This window comes from Cottoperca gobio, chromosome 20 (genome assembly GCF_900634415.1).
Source record: "Cottoperca gobio chromosome 20, fCotGob3.1, whole genome shotgun sequence".
Lineage (NCBI taxonomy): Eukaryota > Metazoa > Chordata > Actinopteri > Perciformes > Bovichtidae > Cottoperca > Cottoperca gobio.
This window is the reverse complement of record NC_041374.1, coordinates 2,165,690-2,190,354: the sequence shown is the minus strand read 5'-3', so window position 1 is coordinate 2,190,354 and position 24,665 is coordinate 2,165,690. Positions and strand designations below refer to the sequence as shown.

General features: G+C 45.0%; 1 protein-coding gene across 2 annotated transcripts; it reads right to left on the bottom strand.

Annotated features, from left to right (window-relative positions):
* Positions 1-9: 9 nt before the first annotated feature.
* flt1 (fms related receptor tyrosine kinase 1) lies at positions 10-24,155 on the bottom strand. 2 transcript variants are annotated; one of them, XM_029457542.1, is made up of 29 exons: positions 23,886-24,155; positions 21,255-21,351; positions 20,725-20,930; positions 19,163-19,287; positions 16,882-17,047; positions 16,628-16,764; positions 16,018-16,189; positions 15,750-15,867; positions 15,382-15,551; positions 15,136-15,283; positions 10,035-10,158; positions 9,517-9,625; positions 7,713-8,015; positions 6,103-6,249; positions 5,895-6,026; positions 5,009-5,115; positions 4,590-4,725; positions 4,113-4,217; positions 3,922-4,035; positions 3,699-3,787; positions 3,244-3,375; positions 2,964-3,086; positions 2,715-2,826; positions 2,478-2,577; positions 2,166-2,271; positions 1,975-2,063; positions 1,700-1,769; positions 1,526-1,611; positions 10-991 (listed from the first exon to the last, which is right to left on the bottom strand). In XM_029457542.1, the coding sequence occupies exons 1-29, from the start codon at positions 23,941-23,943 to the stop codon at positions 823-825; spliced, it is 3,750 nt and encodes a 1,249-aa protein (XP_029313402.1). In that variant the 5' UTR covers positions 23,944-24,155; the 3' UTR covers positions 10-822. The 2 variants fall into 2 exon arrangements, with proteins under 2 accessions (XP_029313402.1, XP_029313403.1); XM_029457543.1 differs by lacking the exons at positions 10-991; positions 1,526-1,611; positions 1,700-1,769; ... (14 more) ...; positions 9,517-9,625; positions 10,035-10,158 and adding an exon at positions 12,124-13,600.
* Positions 24,156-24,665: the final 510 nt, after the last annotated feature.

Sequence of the window (24,665 nt, the reverse complement as noted above, 5' to 3'; positions counted from 1 at the left end):
ATCGCAGGGTCTTGTTTTGCACTTGGGTACATTACAGCTGTTTAATCTGCAAACTGAAGATACAAACATCAAGATGTGAACAGAAATATAACTTTCAAACCTAATTGTTTAAGGAAAACCATATTTAATTGAATTTATCTTCATATTTTTTTATAAATAAATGTATTTAAAAGGACATTTGTCAGTTCTATATTGATCTATGAGTTGCCACTTTATTAGGTATACAATGTCTAATATAGCAGCTCTACAATTCCTCCTGTGGAAACCTTTAGATAATTAACTATATGGTGATGTGCAGACTAGTTTGTGTCAATAAAACAACTTCACCGTCATGAAAGTACTCTGCGTGTATATTAACAATAACAGATACAGACTCGGCTATGAGATGATTACAGCATTCACAATAAATACAGGTTGATACATCTCTAACTATAATTCAGTGATGATAACGTGTTTCCAGCAGACAGCTGTGCAGGAGGAAACATTCATTCATACAGCAGTGTTCCTCCTCACAGAGCACATGAGGTACCAATACAATACGCTCCAATAGTCAGTAAATACATTCTGCATAACTGCATATGAGGTAATACTTAGCTGCTCTTAGAAGGGGGGGGTTATGTGTGGCGATGCGAGATAATACTTGGTAATACTGGAGAGGCTTTGTGTTTTAGGAAGTGAAGACAAGCGAAGGAATGTTTTACATCTAGAGTTTCTCTACGTCTGGTTGAAGGAGGACAGGTGCAGTTGTGAGGTAGAGGATGCAAAGATGAAATAAGTTCTAGATGTAGATATACGCTGTGTTGATATGTCTAAGAACAGATGCTAGAGGGAGGGGTAGAGAAAAGCAGAGCTGTAGTCCGGAGGAGGGGAGCCGCCCTCGTCAGACTCCCAGTCGCACGGCAAGATGGACGGCTCGTCGCCACAGACACCGTCGATGTCATTGCACGGGAAAGGCACCTGGTTGTCCCGGCACTTGGGGAAGACGAAGAACCTAAACACAAACATATTAAGAGTTATTGTTTTGTTTATTATGCATTAAGCTGAAATGCTGCATTATTTATATTTAAAGGGTGTTTTATGTCTTTATGCAGAGATGTACGTTGTGTCTTTAATGCTAGCGCTGTTAGCTTAAGTTAGCAATTTTGGCAGCTTAATGTGGATATATATTTTATTATATATGCACTTTTTCTGAGCGGCCATCGATCACATGCTGGAGAACATAAACAGTCATGTGAAATACAAATAAAATACAACGTTTAGGGAAAAGTGTGCCATGAAAATGTCATTAAATCATCATAAAAAGTCAAATATGGTAAGAAATGTCATAATAAAGTTATTGTGAATGTCAGTAGTGTCTTGTTTGAATGTCTTGTCTTTGTGTGGACAACACGAAGCTGTTTAAAAAGTCATAAATATGTCATGGTCTAGTGTGTATGTTTAGTACAGTATAAGATGGGCTGGTAGGGGACACGTCACTTAGAGGTCAGAGATTAGAGGTCAGAGATTAGAGATTAGAGGTCACCACCTGCTCAGTTTCTTGTTGCTGTTATTCCACGTCAGACGCTTCAGCTCCTCGGATGGCAGCACCATGCCACTGTCACTCTGCTCGTCCTGAAGCAAAGAGAATGAAACCGTGCAGCTGGTCATCAATGTGTGTGTGTGTGTGTGAATGCAAGCAGAAGTGAAGGTGTTTTCTTACGTCCGGATTGTCTGTTTCCTCGCAGGGCAGTTCCTCAAATGTCTGAAGTGTGGCCATCCCCCTCATGTAACTGGATAGATTACATTTAGACGCAAAGCATTGATGGTTGGACATTTCTCTTCTTTCTTAACCTGCTTCCTGTTGTTTCTGAATTGAGTTTCACTTACCTAACACACCTCTCATCACTTTCACATCTGTGTTAATGTTTCTCCCTTTGCTTTGGCTCAGACCTACATGTGTATACACGTATATCAAATTGCGTAATGTTTCCTTACCTCAGGTTTGTGACCGCAAGCGGATTTTCTCTGCAGGTCTCGCTGCGAGCCGTCATGAACGATCCCAGAGGAATATAATCCTTCCCATCCTGTCAAACAGACGGAACAAATGGAGGTATTTATAAAACATGTTTGTCTTCACTTTATCCATATGTTGGAAAATAAGTAAGCCTTGAGGAGTAAGATCTGACCTGCTGAACTCTTGCTTCCAGCAGGTCTCCGAGGGTCTCCACCAGGTTAGTGAAGGTGGGTCGGTCTGAGGGACTGGCCTCCCAGCATGCCAGCATGGTGCTGTAACTGCACACACACACACATACAGGTGTAGTGTTCAATCAAAGCCCAGTAACATCAGGAGCCGTGACATAACTACCTCAATACATTACAGGTCATTTAGCCGACGCTCTCCAGAGTTACAGTGAACTAGCAGTCTCCCAGGGTTTAGACCACCTCCCTACTTGTTCATTATTTCCCCGCCTCCCCTACTACCCAACATATCCACCCACATCTCAGGTGTGCTGTATTCAGGCGCTCGCATCCTTGTTCCCCCCTTCAGTCTGTGGCAGAAGTCTTCATCTATGTGAAGACCAGGGTACGGGGAAGCTCCTGTAGGACAATCACACACATGTCAGTATGTGACCCCACCCAACCAAAGAATTGAATCAGCATCTTCCAAACGCGGTCTTAAAAACCGAAAGATCACAAGTGAATGGGATCGTGTTATTTGACGAGAGCGCTCGTACCCAAAGAGAAGATCTCCCACAGCAGAATGCCGTAGGACCACACGTCACTCTGCGTGGTGAACACCTTGTCAAAGATGGCTTCTGGAGACATCCACTTCAGAGGGAGGCGGGCCTGTCCGCCCATCAGAACACAGGAGCAGAGTAAAAGAGAGCACGCGTGAGGAAACAAAGTCGTGAGGCCACAAGATCAGAAGTTACAGGATCTGTCAGGTTGTTAAAGAAATGCTGGTGTAATACTTTTATACTCACGTCACCCTTGCGGACGTAGTCGGGGTCTTTGTAGATGTCTCTGGCGAGGCCGAAGTCACAGATCTTCACCACTTTATTGTCAGAAAGCAGAATGTTCCTGGCTGCCAGGTCTCTGTGAATACACTGAAGCAGAACCACAGAGAGCACACACACATTAACAGATAGGAAACACAAATATGTAACTGCGTCCACACACACACACACACACACACACACACATACACACACACACACACACACACACACACACACACACACACACACACACGACGTATCAGACCTTGCGAGAGGCCAGAAACTCCATCCCTCGCGCCACCTGGAAGCTGAAGGAGATGAGATCCTCCAGGAACAAAGGAGAGTTGGAGGCAGACTTGAGATCAGACACGCTGCCCACACCACCCGGCCCTGCATCCTTTCCCCCGGCCGGCGCAGATGGGAAGAAATCAGTTATTATTCATTAAATATTGTATGACAATTAGGGTTACGTTCCTTCTGACACTTGTTGAGAGAACATGTTTTGTTCAGTGACTTGTAGTTATGACTACACCTGTGAAGAAATGAAGGAAGTGTCTTCCTTGAGATCTGATAACATCTTTGAACTCAGACTAATTGCAGAAGTTGAGTTTTTAAATGTGTGATTTTGTAATCGTGTGAGGAGAAGTGAAGAGCATGCAGGTCCTGTTGTGTGTGAAATACATCATGACACCATCCTTATCTGTGTGTGTGTAGACTCACCATGTCGTACACAAACACCTCTCTCTTGCCCTTCAGGAAGGCAGAGACGTTTCCATAGCAACAGTATTCCACAATGACCATCAGTGGTCCTGCACACACACACACACAAAACACACATTATAGTTGTGACACGTGTGAAGGCACAAGCACACGCATGCATACTAATACAGACCTCGACAAACTCATAGTACACACACACACACACACACACACACACACACACCTCCCGGTTTGGTGCAGGCTCCCAGGAGGTTGACTACATTCAGATGATGTCCGATGTGATTGAGGATCTTGACTTCAGTCATCAGAGCTTTGTGCTCGCTGGCTGTAGCGCCCTCTGGTGGACAGAAGGCAGAAAACAGTGGCAGACATGTTTTTTTGCACAGAATTTGTTCCTTGGACACGATCTTGTACCTTTGAGCATCTTCACAGCCACAGTCGTGCAGCTGGTGGCGTTGCAGATACCAAAAGCAGCCGCCTGCATCACCTTACCAAAGGCTCCACGCCCCAGAGGTTTCCCTGGGAGAGAAGAGAGACGGTGAGTGAGGCTGACGGGGGGGAAGGGAGGTCTGTGTCTAATTGAGCTTCATTAATTGCTGTTATTATCCACCCTGGACGTGCTGATAAGAGAAGACTTCATCAACAGTCCATCTAACTGAATCCCACCCTGGTGAGCTGATTAGTCCCAGTCAACACAGTGTACACCCCCCTGCTGGAGTTGATAAGCTCCCCACAGACAACACAGACACAAAGTCTGATTAATGGAATGAGCGTTACTCCCCATAATAACCTGATAAGACCTCTGAGAAAGTCCTTGTATCTGTTATATGATCTCACACACCTTCCCATCGTCTCAGCATCCCAACCACTTGATATTTTATAAAGTCTAACCTAGTTTGAGCCGCTCCCGAGGGAACTCCCATTGGTTGGGGTCGTATTGCAGCCGCTCACACTGCTCCTCTATTGGTGCATCTCCTCTGTCCAGAATGATTGACAGGAACTCTGGTTTGGTGTTTGAGCTGTTGGGCTTTAGAGAAAGAAGCGTGCACAGTATAAAATATAAAACCCACTCCAGTATGTTGTTTCTTTAAGGGTGTATTGATGTGTATGTTCTGTGGAAGAGAACACTTCACTTCATCCTTTATCATTATTTATATTAGCAGTATTTTGTACTGATGACTCAAGTCTTGAGCGGGGAGGAAGAGGAAAGAGGAAGGACGAAGCTGCTGAATGAAAAACTTGTCCAAGAGCCAGGATTGTGAAACGATATATAGAAAACAAGAAAACACCTCCATCTTGTTTCCTCTCACCTGTTTCAGTCTGCGTATGACGAGCGTCAGCAAAAGCCAGAAGAGCGTGGCCACCACGCAGGTACAGGTGAGTGCTGGGATCTCCAAAAATGAGGCTTCGGAGGCGCCTAGAAACACACACCACAAATACTTTACATTTATTTTACATGAGACTTTGTCTTATTACACACGAGCAGGCCTGGAGTGATCTGCGCAGGACATTGTTACCTTTATAAAGCGGAAAGAAAGACTTCTATATATATATATATATATATATATATATATATATATATATATATATATATATGGGGGCACTGTGTTTTTCCACTGTCACGCCATAACCCAGAAACATCCATCATCCTCATTAAAACCTAATTTAGTTTCTTATTTAATGTTAGGAAGTAGAAACGCTCAGCCCACTGCAGTACGGAGGCTCTCCGAGACGCAGGCCGGGCCCTTCTGGAGGAAATAAAAACGGGAGACAGCTTCCTTCCTGACTGATCAGAACAAACACACACACACACACACACACACACACACACACGCACACAAACACACGTGCATGCACGCAACAATGCTCAAACTGGGGGTAGCAGAACCACACATGGCTTGCCTATTCAACCACTACCGGACGTATGACTGAGCGTGTGTGTGTGTGTGTGTGTGTGTGTGTGTTTGACATTATGTTAAGACATTCTTTGATCAATGTTTTCTCAGGAATTGATAAACAGACACATCATTAATAGAATTGACACCATAAAAAACAAAGTGATATACTTCATGTCTGTACATCCAGACGATATATATATTTACAGAACTGGGAACAATGGACGTTCAGACGTACCCATATAAGGAAGAATCCTATCTTTGAGAAGCTTGAATACTACTACTACTTGTTGACACGTACCGTTGACCCATATATAGGCAGAGCTCTCTGCAGATCCCCTCTCATTGGTGGCCTGGCACGTGTACAGACCCTGGTCCTCCACTGTGATGCGATCAATATGGAGGGTCCCATCTTCTGCTGATATCACAATACCTGCAGACGGTGGCGCAAACTTCTCAGACACCAGAATACAGATACAGTTTGCATGTTTATGGTGTTTTATGTTTACCTGATCCCTGAGACAGAGCACGTTCATCCTTGTACCATGTGATGGTTGGGGGTGGGACGCCTTCAGAGGGACAGCTGAGGATCACGGAGCTGCTGACGTTCACGGTGCAATCTGTGAGATTATTGGGCAGCACCGGAGGCTCCAAAACTGAGAGGAGGAACACACAACATGAGTATCACAGAGGGAAATAATGTCATCTCTACTCCACTACATTTATCTGTAGATTCAGAATCATATATATATATATGTATATATATAATCCTGCATGATGAGTACTTTACTTTACTTTGAAGCTGCACTAACGGATAACAGTTGTAGTTATTTATAGACTGAAGCAGAAGTGAAAGCGGTGCTATTTTCCCCCACTGTTTTCTGGACCGGTGCCACTGTCGGACAATGATCTAACTGCTAGTGACACATTTGTTTCTAGAAGAGTGACCTTGGCTTCAACCTGTGAGTGAGCTGCTGTTGGAGTTCTGTCGGGCCCCTTACTCACCCTGAAATACAAACCCCCCCTGTTCACACAGCAACAACAAAGTAGTAGTTCATCATGTGGACAGGTGTCTATGAGTGCACACAGTGTTCCAGTGTCCTCAAAGCTCAAACACTATCCAACCTCAGGTTTTTATTCTCCCTCTTTTCGGCTCCCCAACTCTTTCTGGTCACCCTGTCTCTCTAGTAATTCCCTTGTGGGGGTCCCGAAGGAGGAAGTTGACGTGTTGAGCCCTGATTGTATGGAGCACAGCAGTAAAAGAAGAAAAGTCACTTAACCAAGGCGACTGATTGTTGTTTCCCCTATCTTCCTCCTGGACAACAATTGATGATTGTCCGCGGGGGCTGGGGCCTGACAGTGTCTGATTGGCTGATTGTTCCTCCGGCCCTGTGTGGGGGCCTGTAAATGTGGCATTGTGGGAAGTGCCATTGTGTGCTCTTCCTCCAGGCAAGAGCTCATTCCCACGTGAAAGAGGTGCTGAGCTGGACCGCAAGAGCAAAGGCAGGGTGGGGCCCCAGGAAGCTGAGGGGACCCAATTCCCAAGCAGCAAAACTCTGTGGGAGAGTGTGTGTGTGTGTGTGTGTGTTTGTTTGTTTGTTTGTATGTGCACAGACAACATGAGGAGGCTATGAGTTTTAAATATAGAGAGCGCGCGCGCAACTTAAATCTGCATTTGAAATGTCTTTATTAAGATTTGTAATTATTGTAAAATTCAGGCCACGAGGACATTCATTAAAAAGCAGCATTGAAATATTTTACCTTGAAGTCAGTTAGAAAATTCGAATAAACTTTATTCAACCGCTCAAATTAAATTGGTTGGCTCCAAAAGTTAATTACAAAAAGGATAAAACTGTCTTAATTTTCTAATTTAATTTGTGAACTTGAGAAAGTTTTTGAAATTGTTATCAATTCAAGCCTTAAATAAAAAATAATTAATATTATTATAATATTAAAAGAATGAATTCTTTGTTTCTATACATTTCTGCTCTTTAGTTTTTGTTTCATCGTTATTTTAATGCTTTTATTGTGAAACACTTTATAACTTTTGTTTGTTGTTGAAAATATTAATATATTTCTTTGGAGCACAATCTGAGGAGGAATATAAAGTGTAACTCACCTGTGACCACCACCTGTGTGTCCACGTGCGTCTCCTGCCCCGTGATCAGGTGATGGGCGGAGCATCTGTAGCCCCCGGAGTCTCTTGCTGTTAGGTTGCTCAGCAACAGGACCAGCGAATTGGAAAACTCCCCGGATGTGAGCTGCTGCGCGGCGGGGCTGCGGGATTGGGCGTCCTCTGTGTCATTCCCCCGTTGCCACAACAAGGCTGTGTACAGGTACTTGTTGGCTACACAGGTGAGGTGGAGGTCTCCGCCCTCTCTAGGCTCCTCCCTGTGGCTCACACTGAAGCCTGCTGGGACGTCTGAGGGCAGAGAGGAGATGATGTGGAACAAGAAGGAACAAGAACAGCTTCTCAGTTTCTGGACATGCGTGTGGATCCAGCCGATTCTCCCGTCGCCTTTGACGACAATGCTGAACGTTAAAGCAGCGAGTGGAATACAGTGAAAAGGCTTTTTATTTACTTTAGCCATTTGAAACTTCCTGTGGAAATGGCTCGAGAGTTTCCTGATGGCAGATAGTGTTTATCTTTCCCGAACACCCCAAGGCCTCCCGAAATAAAGCGGACCTGCCAGTCCAAGGAAGTGCGCTGCACGGGGAAGTGAAACGATAAGAGCTCCAGGTTCCTGTTTCGCTCTTGCTCACACACTAACAGCTCAGCTCAGCCTTATGCACAGACACAAATAGAAAATAAAAGACCTTTACCTGTACGCCCAGTAACAAGTCTAACCTCACATCGATGTACCCGATGCACGTACGCCACCTTGCTCTGCCAAGTGTGTGTCACTTCATCAGCATCATTTACACTGCGTCAAGTTTCACTTCTTGTATCTGGGAGCTTGAACAAAGTGTAAATACTCTTTAGAAAGTGTCAGATTGTCTGCTTCTGGTGAGGTTTAACAATCCTGCATAGAAAGGCTCACGTGGTTCTGCAGCACGAGCGCATTGTGTTTCAGGTGCGGTCCAATTTTTGCAGGATTGATGTCAGTTGCACATATTTCTTATTGGCGCCAAACAATCTTAAGTAGATTAAAGTTCTGTTAATATTTCTTTAATCACATTCAATGCAGTTGTCTCCTGATACCCAATGTGTGTTATGTTAAAACATCTCTTTTTACAGTATCACTGAGCTACACAAAGATGTCTCCTCCTGCGACACATTAAAGATAAAGATTTAGCAAGTTTGGTTGCAGGACATTTATTTTGGTAGTACTGCCTCTAACCTCTGTGTGTTCATCACATACTGTCAAAGTGGGTAAAAGGCAACACACACAGTACATGTCATCTGTGTAGGAGTGTGTGTAGGAGTGTGTGCATGTGTTTGCAGATGTGACAGTAAATCACAAGATGAATGTCATAATAACTGACTCATATTTAACTAACCAGTTCCCACCCGGTCAGTACTGCAGAGTCACAGAGCATTATGATGTCTGTAGTGTTGTGATAAAATATATTATATATGTTATTTACATCCCGACAGCGATGAAGATAATTAATTACAGATGTTTTCATCGAGTGAAACTTTAAAACAGACGAAATAATTATATTATTATATTATAATATAAAATGATTAGCCAATCCGACTGTGACAAAGCGGATCAGCTGACACACGTTTCATCATCACACTTCGGAGTAAAGTGAGAAAAGCAAGATGACAGAAATAAAAAAATAATAATACAATTCCAGGAACTGAAAGCGAGGCGGGGAAATAGTGTCAGGGGAAATACATGTTTACTGTCATTTACAATAAAAAATCCAAGATATGGGCGAGAGAAACGTCCACACGTGAGGAGATGATTCCTCACCTGTGACGTAGAAGTGGACGTCGAGCTGGTCTGTGCCTGCAGAGTTGGAGGCAACGCAGCGATACACTCCAGACACAAAGGACTCTGCCACAGTCAGGACCCCCACTGTCTATGGAAAGCACAAACATCCGCATGAACAAACCGGCACTTAGCACACTATAAAAACACACACACACACACACACACACACACACACACATTTTAAAGTTCAGGCTCGTAACCTCTCCCACTGATGGCAGGGATCATAGTTTCCATGGGCCCACGGAGCAGACAATAGGGTTCTCTGAGCCAGACCTCCTGCCCACTTCCAACCCAGTGAGCAGCTCAACATGCACGCTGTCGATAAGTAATAATAAAGGTGTGTGTGAGTGAATGTGTGTGTGATTCTCTGTAGTTGTCTATGGAATATATCTTGTCAGTATTTTAATTTATGTTCAACATTGCTTCGTAAAGCTCCTGTTACGAACACAACACGTCTCTTCTGTCAGTCACTGGGTGTATTTCAGTGCTCCCCCTACCTTTTTTTTCCCCTGAAGCACTTCCTGTCTGTGCGTAATACTCAGGATGTGGTTGCTTGTGGACGTGGCGGGGACTCTCTCTGTCACAGGGCTCCATAGCGAGGAGGACGTCGGACACACACACCTTGGAGAAGGAAGAGGATGAGGAGGACAGTGACAGAGACTCAGCTGTGTTGACACAACTCACTTTACGCTGCCTGCAGGTGTGTGTGTGTGTGTGTGTGTGTGTGTGTGTGTGTGTGTGGGGGATTTTCTCAGCTGTGCTCGGCAGGAGGTAGACCAGAACAAGAGGCAAACGCCACGATCATCGCTGCTTGATGTTATCTTCCCCTCATTCACATAATCATCATCACCAAACCGTTTTTATCAATAGCATCACGTCCTCCTACCCTGTCCCCTCCTACCCTGTCCCCTCCTACCCTGTCCCCTCCTACCCTGTCCCCTCCTACCCTGTCCTGCAGGCTGACAATGGTGGATCTTTGGAGGAGCTATTGTAATCCTATGGCTCAACTTCCTTCCATTCTTAACAAATCATCCCACATCTCCAGGACAAGAGTTCCTGTCCCTCACAAAGACACTCACAAGTCTAAATCCATAGATTACACACGAGTGGAGCTGTGGGAACTCAAGCGTATGCAGGCTGCGCTGTGGTTTATGTATGCTACAGCAGCTGGAGCCGAACACACACACACACACACACACACACACACACACACTGATCAATTAGCTCCATAATTTAGCATCATAACAGTTCTATATAATACATGCTGAACTATCTATATAATAAATGTAATCTACAACAAGGAACAAGTAAATGTGCTTATAAATAAGTGTTTTTTAACGTGCACCCAAAATAATTATATTCTTTTGTATTTTATGTGTTCAGTAAATAAATATAATTTTGTATCTATTATTGTATGACATCATCTTAATTGACTTTGTATGAAGATTTGAGTTAAATGTTTTATTTACGGTTGATTTTAGGGCTATTATTTATTAATCTATGGATTCCTTTTTTAATAAATGAATACATAATTTTAAGTTAGTCGATACAATAGAACAACATCATCATGTTGTCAGTTAAACACCCAAATATACAATAACACCCGGATATTTAAATGCAGCTGATGTGTGAAGCTTCATTATGACTTTGTGTGCATTAGAGGGAATACACTCTAACGTAGTAACTGTGATCGGAAGGATATACAAGATAAAATACCTAATAGTAGAGCATTGTCTGAGCGTTATAGATATATATATATATATATATATATATATATATATATATATATATATATATATATATATATATATATATATATATATATATATATATATATATATATATATATATATATATATATATATATATATATATATATATATATATATATATATATATATCTATATATATATATATATATATAGATATGGGGATATGAAAGGATTTGTATCCCTCAACACATTTAGCTTGGACAGTTGTAACTTACACGTCACGCACGGAGGACGAGCAGCTTAATTACTTTGTGTTATGAGAAGCGCTATATTAATGTGATGCATTATTGTCCGTCTCTCTGTGTGTCTGTATAACAGACGTCACAGTGAAAAGGATTCAGCTTCATTATGAAGACATGAACCATCATCCTGTCACTGTGTCTGTGCGGAGCTCCTCCCTGAGCTCGCCTCCTCTCTGCTCCCTGATTGCTCTTCCTCTTGGCATCTAGAGTGCGACTGCACAGATGACCCACCCTGTGCATGACACCACGGGCCTGACACACACACACACACATACACACACACACACACACACACACACACACACACACACACACACACACAGGCTGACACTCTCAGGAAAAGCTTTCTGACTCACTCGCACACAGAGATCATTAGTTGGATGGATGTGTGGACATAAACGTGGTTAGAAACAGAACACGAACACGCACGTACACACACTCACACCACATTCACAGTTGTGTATCAGTGGAGTCGTCTCCTGCCTCGCTTCACTGCCTGACACACACTTGTTCAGCTCTCCCTGTCCGCTCCTGTCTCAACCCGTCAATAACCACAGCGCGGTATAAACCAATACACAAATATAAGCAAAGTTTAATGCAAAAACACAAACAACTGATATTACACTTCAATACAGATTCATACAAAGTTGGCAAATATCATTCGTCATTCGTCATATGTAAGTTAGTTGTATAAAATTATTAAATATTAGAATCATATATTACTCATAGAACATCTGTATACAAGGAATGAATCACATTGGGAGACACCCGTAGAATGGGACACACACACACACACACACACACACACACACACACACACACACACACACACACACACACACACACACACACACACACAGAAATGGACTTTACTAAAACACTTAAGGCACTCATACATTTAGATTTTAATGAACGTTCAATACAAAGACAACATGGCTGTTATACTGACATCATTGGACAAACATCTCGACACGGGATGACGCTGGACGACACAGAGGGCAGTCATCGTCTCCGGTCTGTGGAGACTTCCTACATGGTAGGTGTCTGCTGACCGTCAGTCTTTTAATAGAGAACTGTAGGCATCCCATAGTGAACAACACAAAGCTTGTCCTCTCTCCAGTTTTGCCCGTCCAAGGTGAGCACATTTGACCTTCTACCAGTGGCTTGAAATCGGAACAGAAACTCACAGCTTTTGTGGATGTCAGAATCAGATTAGGGCTTGGGACAGGCACGGTTCATGCACCCATTATAGTACCACTCTAGGACACAGAAAACAAGCAAAGCAGCTCCAGAAATGTGGCTGGTGGATCAATGGAATTGCACTTCTTCTGGCTCAAAATGTCTGGGAACAAAGCATAAAACTACAGGATGGCTAGGTGCAATGGGAGGACAATGGGGAAATAAATAAATAATCAGTAAGCAAGGCTTATATCCTTAGTGATGTGGCTTATTGTCCTCCTCTTCACCGCTCAGCAGTGTTCCAAGGCACTTTCCTCGCTTAGCAAGCCCGGGATCATCACATGGGACCACTGGTTCTGTCACTGAGGGTTCTGGCTGCTGTAGAGAAGCACTGATGAGTGTGTGGAGGTGGTGGTGGAGAGGATGGGCTGCAGGGTGGGAGGCGATGGGGAGTTTGTTCTTGATGCGTGGTTGGGGTGGAGGGCAGAGCTGGTGAGGGAAGGGGTTGGAGAGGTATGTGTGGGGGGCAGAGAAGTTGGGGGAAGGGGTGTGAGGGGGTCTCTCAAGAATAGATCAAGCTCTTGAGGAAGCGGACTGTGCCACGTTTGAAGACGAAGGGACAATCACGCTGCTGGGAAGCGTCTCGCGTCGGAGAGGAAGCCAAACAACGAGAGGAAAAGCGCTCTGATTTTCGCACAGGAAGCCCAGTGCGCCTCCTGCCAGGGCCAGATAAGAGCGCTGCGGTTCCCAGGGCCAGACCCAGAGGTGGGCCCAGGACCCAGGCGTGAGGCCCCCCATCAGCCTGGCCCAGCCTGGTCCACTGTCCCTGGGCCTCCTCCAGCGCAGCGTCAGGCTCGTGGTGCAGCCGGGCTGCAAAGAACAAGGGCCTGGTGAGGATCCAGCCAAATACTAACTAAAGAAACACTCAATGCAGACACTGAAGCAGAACCAGAACCAGAACAGAGCTTCACAAAGGACCATGAATCAGCCGGTGAAGAGGCCACATGTAATCTGCAGAAACATTACTGTGCATTTATACTTTAGTTCCTTTACGGTAATAAGCTTCAGCGAAATCTTAATCTTATACATTTTACTTTGTAGTTTGTTTGTTGCATGAATGTTTTTGACAAATTGTTTGTGTAATTTATCACATTTGACTTTGGACCCACTCAGAATCGATCAAGCACTGATTCACATGTTCTTCATGTGCAGATTGCACGTGACCCTCGCTGTGCGTGTACAACACCAGCAACATTACAATAACATTTGTTCACCTGAAAGTCTAAATATGCAACAGATGCTGCAGGTGAAGGTTGAGCAGCAGAAAGAGTTCACATTTACATTTGGCAGAGACGGACGGATGAAACCACGCTGGAGGCACCTCGGCATGGCGCCATGCGAGAGCGCCGGTGTTAAGGGTCAAGTACGCTGATGTTGTCAGTGTGTCTCCGAGGGGGAATAGAGTATGGGCGGCTGCTGTGGTGCTCTCAGGTAATACTTAACCTTTCTGACTTGGTCATAGGCAACACAATAAGTGTCTGACCTCCGAGAACAACTCCATCAATGTTCCTGCCAGGCGCCTGCTCGAACACTCGTGTGTGTTGACTAAAGGACTGTCCCTCGGCATCACTGGGCTGGGCCATTTCTCATGAGAACTTTATATATAGTGTGTGTGTCAGATATAAGAAAAGGCATCACAGGATGCAGTGTGCAATCACAATAATAAACAGGCCTCTTACCCTGCGTCCTGGACAGGAAATTCATTAAATCATAGCGTTTGATTTGGAAACCAACAAATCGTGACTGAGAGCACGGAACTGGCTTCTATTGAAGTGTGTTTTTTTTTCTCTGTCCTTTCAAGTCTGAGATACACTGTGTACTGTGTCTGTGAATGTATCAGGCACAAACACACACACACACACACACACACACACACACACACACACACACACACACACACGCTACACATTTGTATACACTTGAACAAACAAATGAAAAACACGGACAGTAGGAGAACAAACATATAGGGAAAGAATTGCAACACGCAAACATATAAACACAGACATGATGAGACAGACACACATATATGTGGGCACACACACACACACACACACACACACACACACACACACACACACACACACACACATTTTCACACATTCCCGCACATGAAAGGCCCCCAAATGCATCTGTTCTGGTTACAAGAAGGAAACGCTGTCTGAACACATGCTGAAATAGACAAAACATGTCTCGTTTTTCAAAATCACACACACACACACACACACACACACACACACACACACACACACACACACACACACACTTATTTCAGCTGGTGCAATTTCATTGTGGAGGCAAGATGTAAATGTGGACACTGCTCCGCGTGAGCCTTCTGGACTACTTACAGGCCTTTGGACGGGCAGGGGTGCCAGAGCCACTGGATGTGTGGAGGAGGGACTGCGTGGGATGTGCAGTGAAGGGCTCGCCGGATCCCCCGCGGCACTGAGCCCGGGTCCTGTAACGACACCGCTTTCTCCCCTATCTGAGGACTCACTGTCAGACAAGAAGCACACGCAGACACACATGTTTAAACACTGAGGCTAAGACAAGGCGAGCAGCTTGTTCTGTGGGTGAATAATCACATTTCTCACCATTGACCACAAGTGTGAGTGTGAGATTTTGGTAGAGTCCATGTTCCTGGATTCGTACCAGGACAGTGTACTTCCCGGCATCCTCCTCTGCCACATCGCGGATCACCAGGGAAGTCCCATTCATGTGGTATCTGGAGCATTGCTCTGCTGCCACCATGCCATCCTTCAACCTGTCAGATAAAAAAGACCTCTGAGCAAAGTTTCAGGGACTCTGTGGTCGTCCAGAAACACTTCTAAATATGACGAGCAATGCTGAAACAAACATCGTCCCAGTGCCTATCAAAGGAAATGGTGTGCCAGGGATTAAAACAGATACGGTAAACACATTAGAGTTAGGCGGGGCTGCTGGGATGACGCTGATCTCTTACCAGAATACTTCAGGGACAGGGAACGCTCGTAGTTTGGGAGAGATTCTGTAAGACTTCTGCCCCGCCGGTACTTCCATCACAGATCCATGTCTGGGCTTCAGGCGAATAAACGGACGGTCTAGATTGAACACACACGTGCACATATTAGGGTAAGATTAGGAGAGAGAAAATCATTGTTGTACAAAAAGATAAGTTGATCACCATGAAATATAAGCGAGTGATCGGTGCACACGTGTGAGGTCGTTGAGTTTCAGAGGAAGACACTCACCAAAGACAGTAACAGTGATTTTCTGTTGTTTGGTTTTTTCCCCGCTGGTCACGCGGCACGTGTAGAGGCCTCGGTCTGAGCGCTGGAGCTTCGGGATGGTCAGAATGTTGTAGAACAACATGTGTGTTCTGTGTTTCAGGAGCCTCTTGGACATGGAGCCGGTGTTGTTGATCTGAAGGAGGGGGCCACAGAATTAACTCCGAAGGCTCACCTGTGTGTGCTGCACATTTTATTTTGAAAAGCTGTGAAGTGCTGGTCTTTTACTGTTTTCTGATAAAGTTTATGTTGTAAATCTTAATCTAACAGAATTAAAATCTTTGTTTTGATTCCTTTGTTGCAAGTCATCCTCTCACTCCACCCCCACATGTTCTCTCCTGTGTGAGAAACCCACATGACCCCCTAATGACATATAGGGCTTATCAGGAAGTGGTACAGTGCTGGTACTTTAGTTGAGATCACATCCATTGCAGCGTAAGAAATGTTGTCGGCTTTCCGCAAGCGAAGTGAAAGGATTGATAATGACTGGAGTCAACAGAGACGACCATGTTGCAGTTTTTGTGGATTCTTTTTAAAGGTCATTAGTCTCCACAGACTTGAATGCAGGTCTGACCTTTCCAGGGTAATCCCAGGTGATGTTGACTCTGGTGTTCAACTCCCCGGTTGCGGTGCAGTTCAAGACCAGTCTCTCTCCCTTCAGCGCCTCCACAGGTCCACTGCTGTTCAGATACACCTCCATGATGTTACTCACTGCCACAAGAAAGAAGCAAACACAGGAAGTTAGAAATATATATATATAGAACCAACTGATACATGCATGTTCATGTTTACATGAATGCATCTGAAAGGACTGCATGCACTGCTGACCTGGTCTGTGCACAAAGTATATACGGGACTTGTGTGCGACGCCGTCGGTGATCGTCTGGCAGTAGAAGAGGCCGATGTAGTAGAAGGCGGGAGTTCGGATGGTGAAGCCTTGCTTGCTGTTCCAAATAATGATCCTCTGGTCTGGACTCAGGCTGTGGTTGGGGTACTGTGGGAGCAGAGAGGAGAAGTCTTATAGCAGCAGATCATTCTGCCGCCATGTTGGAGACGTTCTTCTGTAAACAAACAAACACGTGAACACAACTAACGTCTGACTCCAGTCCTGATGCAAGGACCCTGAAACTGAAGCAGCCACATGGAAAGCACCATCATTAGGTTGTTGGTTTATGTCTTTCATGGTAAGACTACAGACGCCTGGTGCTACAGAACTACAACTCCAGAGTCTCACGGTGGGGGTTTTATAACACTTGGCTACCTTCACTTGGACACTTGTGTAACCTTGTTGTTTTCTTGGAGGCAGCCTCAAGGAAATGTTTACAAGAGTTTCTGTGACACAGTGGAAGCCTCCCACCCACTCTCAGGGGAACAGGTAGAGCCCCCCCCCCCCTACACCATCACACCCACTTCCCCCCCACTCCTGCACCCCCAGTGTGAACTGGCGACCCTCTCAGACACCACTGAGCTCCTCCTCCTCCTCCTCTCAGTCCTTTAAAGTAGATGCTTCCCACTCTTCCCTTCTCCCTGAGGCCCCGCCTGAGCGCCCTGAGTGACCCCTCTGACCCCTCTGACCCCTCCATACTTCAAACCTACAGTGAGAGAATGCAAAGGTGGAGGTGGAGGGGTGAAACAGGAGGAGGAGCGAAGGTCAGAGGAGTATGAGAAATGTGACTCCAGTCCATCTCCTCGCATCCTGTTACTACAGGATATAGACATTTTGACTGGAACCCCAGGTTGACCCCCGTCATCCCGGTCACTTTCACAGCGAGGGCGAGAGAGCAGATCCTCCTGGGTATTGTTCCCGCTCTGAAGGGTCATATTAGTGATCCAAGCAAAGTGCAAACTCCCTCCAGGAATAAAACACTGGAGAGGCTGTGCCAGTGAGTGGATTCCTTGTTGAGCCAGCGCAGGGTCAGAGGAGGGAGAAGAAGGAAGAGGGGGGGGGGGAGCTATTTTAAGAATAGTTACCTTTGAGGTTTCAGGCAATTGTGAGGAGACAGGACAAAACATAAGTGTGTGTGTTGATGTCCAGCCATGTCCGTTCTGGTTTTGGAGAAGGAGTAGGACATGTCATGGTCGTGTTTGTTTTAATGATATTTTTGCACTTCCTGGATCCAAATCCTGAGTTTCAAATTGATTCTTTTTGAAGCTTTCCTCTCGTTTTGTAGCCAATGGTGGCCCGTCAGTCCAAACTGAAATATGTCAACAACTATAGGATGGACGTCATTTATGTTCCCCAGCAGATGAATCCATCTGACTTTGACCATCCTGTGACTTGACATGAAATTGAGTGAGGAGTTTGAAAGACCAACTAAGATGTCTGTCATGTTTTGTGCATCTAATTCAAAAACAGAGAGTTTTACAACCACTCTATTGTAGTTATACCACAATAAGCTTCCTACAGTGACGCACAAACGGTCATATTAAGGATCAGAGTTTGTGATTAAAGAGAATTCACTGTACTGTGATCCAACAGTAGCTACTTCTGCTTCCTGCTCCAGGCAGACCAGCTGTTTAAAGCATCAGTTTGAGGGAAGTTGGCAGTCAGGATTCGTACTACAAGAGGTGTGGGGTGAGATGTGGGAAGTGGCTGCTGGCCAGGGGCCAAAGGGGCTCTCCAGACCCCATGTGCTGTCTCCAGAGGTAGAACTGGTGCCCACAGGAGGCTCCATCGCAGAGAGTCAGTAAATAAAGAGACACATGCAGACAGCGAACCCCCTAAATGCTCCTCTTTGCACTTAGTAACACTGTTCCCTCCTCGCCCTCTCACTCAGCACTCAAGCACCAAACACTCACAACCATATCCGCACACACTTTCACACATATCCGCAGATATACACAAACAAACGGACACACACGCCACCGCGTAAAAGCTGCCAAGATAAGAACAATGTGGCGAATGATCTTGAGAGGGGGAAACAACGGGAAAGTGCATTGTGTGCATGTGTGAGTCCTGATCGGAAAAATGGGAAGTGATGATGTGCGGAGAATGTGAGTGGTGTGATTGAGCAGAGAAGGACTCACTACATGTGGAGATCATGGTGCAGAGCAGATCTCTGCATCCAAACATGACTTATACATTAATACGTCCAAGCTGTGAGCTTACCTTGACCAGTGTGGTGGTGATGTTGGGGTGTGTGACCCGGCAGGGGATGAGCAGCGGCTGCTTCTCCTTCATGTACAACACATCTGGGCTCATACCCGGATGTTCCACAAATGGCTGCTGGCTGTCTGAAACCCAACAACTGCGGTCAGGGGCACATATGGTACAGACAATAAGCATGTCACATAAAAGCATAAACAAAGTATAAACTGTATCGCTCTCATTTTATCTCTTATTTAGTTTCAGGAAAGAGTTACTGCTGAGGTGTTTTCTGAATGCTGTGAGCAACAAACTTCCTTTCACCTCCTTTGTACTTGTGTGGAGAAGTCTCAGAGAAAGATATCTCAAAACATGGACCAATAAAACCAAAAACAATCTGCAATGAAGCAGTTTCATGCACACAGAAAAGAAAAGAAACAATCACCTGCCTCCACACACACACACACACACACACACACACACACACACACACACACACACACACACTCCTAAACATACTCTGTCCTCCACACCCATTCATTGAATACCCATTCAGCAAGTGACTGCCTGTAGTCAACAATAAACACACAGATTGTTTAGAAGCAATCAAACGGCCTCTCCGAGCGTTCTCCTCCCAGCTCGACTGCTGTAATATTTCTGTGCCATTGAAAAGTGTGGGTGTTGCTCACTGTATTGTTTGTTACCGTAGGGTGTTACTCAAGGAAAGCAAATCTCTGAACATTCAAACAAAAGTACCCAAAGGACTAGCGGACTGAGGGCTTCCTTCTCTTGCTTTGATTCCTAGTAGAGTACTCGGGGAGGGAAGCAACGTCTGAGTAGAGCCGCAGGCCAAGTCTGAAGCTTAATGGACATGGTGACCTGAGCGATTGATGGCCCCCGAGGGTCCTGTTGGACAAACAGTAGCGTGGCCTGTGACCCTGGCCTCCAGCCCAGCTCCGGGCCTGGCACGGCCCAGCCCAAACAGCGTCACCCTCCAGGACAGGGAGGAGCCGGCTGGGTAGACATCGTGCCTCCTCTGCCCCTTGATACCACTGGCCTTCATCTTATCCTTCTCTGCTCCTCATACACACACATGCACACACCTCCTCGCCGCCACTTTGTAGAGACACAGCGACATCCCCCCTCCCTTCAAGCCCTTCCCCTCCTCCCCCAAGCACAGGATGCTTCAAGCAAGGCTGAGCAGAGCAGATAAGGCTGATGCCCTGGGAAACTCTGCCCAGGCCTGAGCCTTTCAGCAGCTGGGCTATTCCTGGCCTCAAGGTAGCACGCAAACGAAAGTAAAAAAGGATTTATATATAGACAACAGGGAGGTAGACCCAGGCTGAGAGGAGAGAGGCAGGGGAGGAGGGTGGTGAAACTGTGCCAGAGTCATCTAGAAGGATGTGTTGTTGGGACAAACAGTGTTTAGATATAACTGGCTCTCTGGCATTGGTCTGTATTTAGCACCCACCACATCCTGTTTAACCTGGGGATATAAACAATAGGCATGAGGGGCTGCTCAATGAGTGCAGCGAGAAAGAAAAGAAGTGTCAGTTGTACTCTCAGATCTCACAGCAGTGTCTTACCTGTGACATAGACATAGACGGAGGTCTGTTTTCGAGTTAGGCGTCTGTATCTGCAGCGGAACAGGCCAGTGTGCTGGGCCTGGGTGCTGCTGACCGTCACACGGCTGCAGTAATGCTTGCTTGTCCTCCCACAGCGGAACTCCTCCACTTGCACCTGATCTCTGACCAAACCTGAGGGGAACGCCCATGCCAGCTCCCAGCGACCCCTGGTCAACAGGTACAAGCGGTTGGAAGGCAATCTTTGTAAGTGCATTCACATTCAGACAATAAAGATGCTATAAAGGTTGTGCTTTTTTAATCAAATCCCCAATGACTACGTTCTGATTCTGTGATGTTCGTTGTGTTAAGTGTGGAAAATGAGAATAAAACTCTCGAGAGCCAAAAATAAACTCTGCATGGAACACATGTGGTCGAGCCCAGAGTGAGCAGAAAAGACGGTTATGTTTGGGGCAGGTATCGTGATTGCAATGCAACACCATGATTAATATATTCCCATATTAGATCCCTGGATCTATCTACCTGAAACTCACCTGCAGCCGAGCAGTAGTGTCTGGTTGGTGTCAAGGACCAGCTGCCGGGTTTTCACATCCAGAATAGGGACGCTGTACTTTCCCTTCTGATCTTTGTCTGCAGAGATAAAAGAGAGGATGAGAAACAGAAGACGTGCAGTAGCAGCAACATCCCCAAACTCCATTGCTAAATAAATGCATTGCAAAGGTCGTCTAATAGTAATTATCAAGTGATAAGTATTTGTTCATCAACAGGTCAGAGGTCAAGGTCAGCGTGTAACACTGCAGTGTTCTTTATGTGTGCAGGATGTCCTCAGACACCATTGAAGCAGTGTTGTTTATGAATACACTTATAATGCAGAGTGATGGATGCAATTAGATTTTAATCGTATGATTGGGAGTCGTGAATGAGACGTCCTCTTGTCTCGACCCAAATCCACATGAGAACCACTTTCCGAGGAAATCCTGGAAGACAAAACACTTTACAACCAATAAACATTTTTGGACAGGTCCTGTAAACGCTCTACAAACCGGACTAAACCAGACTCTTGACTGATTGCAGAACCGGTCTTGGTGAGTCCCGGCTCCACCGCACGTACTCCATCCAGGCCACAGTATCTTTGACCCTCGGCACATCTCCTCGCTCAGGCCACTTGACAACTTGTGTGGAAATGCGTAAGCAGTGTCCCTCTTGTTTATCAAATAAAGGCATTTCTCCTTTCCATCGCTGAGGTTTATTAATGAGAGATGAAGACGACTGTCTGTCCGCCCTTCCTTCCTCCCAACAACAGAGGAAACATCATTCAGGGAAGTCCGTCCTTCACCGTGACTGCCTCTACACACCGCTCAAAAAGCTCATCAGTGCACGACCGTCCCACTGCTCTGCGAATATGAAATCACTTGTACAGCAGTAGAATAATAGCCTTTTACTAAAGTCTATTATTACCATTCATTGTTCCCGGTGGATGCCCCATTAAGCAGATCTGGCATTACTCACACTGCGAGCACTTCCTATACTATTTCCTAGGTTTTCACAGAGACTCACACACATAGCAGGGTAAGGGCAGAGCGAGGGGAAGTCAGGGATCTCCTTCAGGCCTTCTGAGGCCTTCTCAACAAGCGAGGGTCGAAAACACCATCTTCCAAGAATTCACGGCAGTTTTCCTGCGACTTCCCTTAAAATCGAAGTGTCACATTTCCAACCACAGAAAAGTGAAACGCCCATCATGTTGAATATTCTCACACTCATCACCACCGGGGCAAATCACTTGACTTCTCAAGACACTTGAGATTAAACATGTTTTATTCAGGTGGAACAAATCAATCTATTGTTCAAGTGATATTTAACACTGAATAAACGTTTCGTATTAAACCACATCTAAACTCGAGAGGCTGAAAGTGAAGGACATATAATATCGTGATAGGATCATCAAAACCGTACTGTAGGAAGATTCATTTGTATTTGACAATATTTACCTATTATTTTATATATAAGATGAGTTTTCTATTAAATGTTTTCTGGAAAAGAAAAGTCAATTATCGTCTTCATTAAACTTAAAATAAGATTAATTATAATAAAATGGCATGTACATGGAGATAAACGTGTGTATAAGTATGTGACATGTACGCATGTTGGACATTCTGGCTCTCCAATGATAATACATTTATTGTAATAATTTAGGATTATGTTTAAAAGAATGTGTGGATTAAATTGAATTAAATTAGAAATCTTGCCTAAATGTACAGAAGAGGACCTACAGGTGTACCCGAGACAATTAGTGATCATTTATGAAGTATAAAATGCGTGTTTATTAAAGCATTAAGTTTTAACTAACGTCTGTATTCTTGCTACATGTTAATGTCTTAACCAGATGGTTATTGAGCATTATTTCATTTTGCAAGGAAACACAATACACGTTTTTTTCCCACCTTCCAGCCACTAAAGACTTTTAAACGACCAATAACACCACAGCGCTCCATGGAGAGCATGAAAGCAGCCTGCCGACTGTTTGAGCACTAAGCAGAGATTAACCCCGGTTCCTGCTCACTGGATATTTCCCTCCAGCTGGTCATGACCCCTCGTTCTTTCAAATCAGAACTTTCATTAGGCAAACTCATCAGTCTCAGGAAACAACGCCCTGCGTGTGTCCATTCAACCGGGGCCAAGCGCACAAGGAGCCGGGCCACAGAGGTCCGCATTATCCAAACAAGTGTCCCGCAGGATAGCGCTTATCTCCCTGACTGCACTCTGAGCTAATAGAGGTTTACAAGCCGAGCAGCTCCAGACACACGACCGCACCGGACACTTAATTGAGCAATAAATGCGCAGTCGCAACGCAATGAAGAGGCACATCTGTTGTTCTCTTCCAAAGTAAAGAATGAATATCTCGGTGATGGAAAAAACCGTAAAGATGTTTTAGGACCCTCAAGTTCTTAGGAAACAATAAAAGTCGTGCGTAAAATGCCATTTCCTCCAGATTACCTCCAGATTACCTCTTGTTCAATCAGTTTCATTTCTAGTTTATAACCGTTCAAACTAAACTAAGGAAACACAATGTTGGCTGAGTATTAAAGGACTAAACACGTTGTTATGTGAACTTTACAGCAGGTGATCTGCGCACTCTTTAACGGCACTGCTAACTTGTTACTCACCTTTTGCAAGAACACCATACAATCCACATAGCAAGCAGATGAGGATCAAATTCATCATCTCTGGTGACTCCGATGCAGCGAGCGGGTTTCAGATATAAAATATGAAACGAGTTTTATTCCTGCTGATGTTTTCCCCTCCAGAGCAACACAGCGCAGCGCACTTGGCTGTGGCGTTCAGCGCTGATGGTCAGTGAATGGAGATGGCTGGTTTCCTGAGGATAGCTGCGGGAGATCACGCAACAGGACACCACGCTTGAACTCCAGTGCAACTTTTTCCCATCGTTTTGGATAGTGGCGCGGATATATACAGTTCCCACAGTGCAGCCACCGGATAGCAGACTTCCGTGACGTCCATTGACACACCCAAGGCGCGTAAGAGCAGTCCCCTTTTAGTTCTCCCCAGTGGTCAAGCAATGGACCAGTGAGGTGTTAATAAAAGTAAATGATCCCAAAGATCCCTTTCTTTTTGACACACTTTTAAGCATTCTTTTATACATATAATTATCATTTCTTATCAAGTTATCTTGTATCCAGAAGAGGCTACAGGCGCACGCGCCACTGAACACCGCGAGGATGCGCACAGGGAATCAGTGCTTCAGTCTGATGTGGACTCTGGATTGGTAAACGGGATGACCAGCACGTAGGCACCGGAGAAAACAGTTGACAGTCATCTTTCTCATATTTCAAACTGGTGATCTTTTTTTTTTTTTTAAGAAATGAAAAAGTGTTCTGTTCGGAAAAAGCCACACACACACACACACACACACACACACACACACA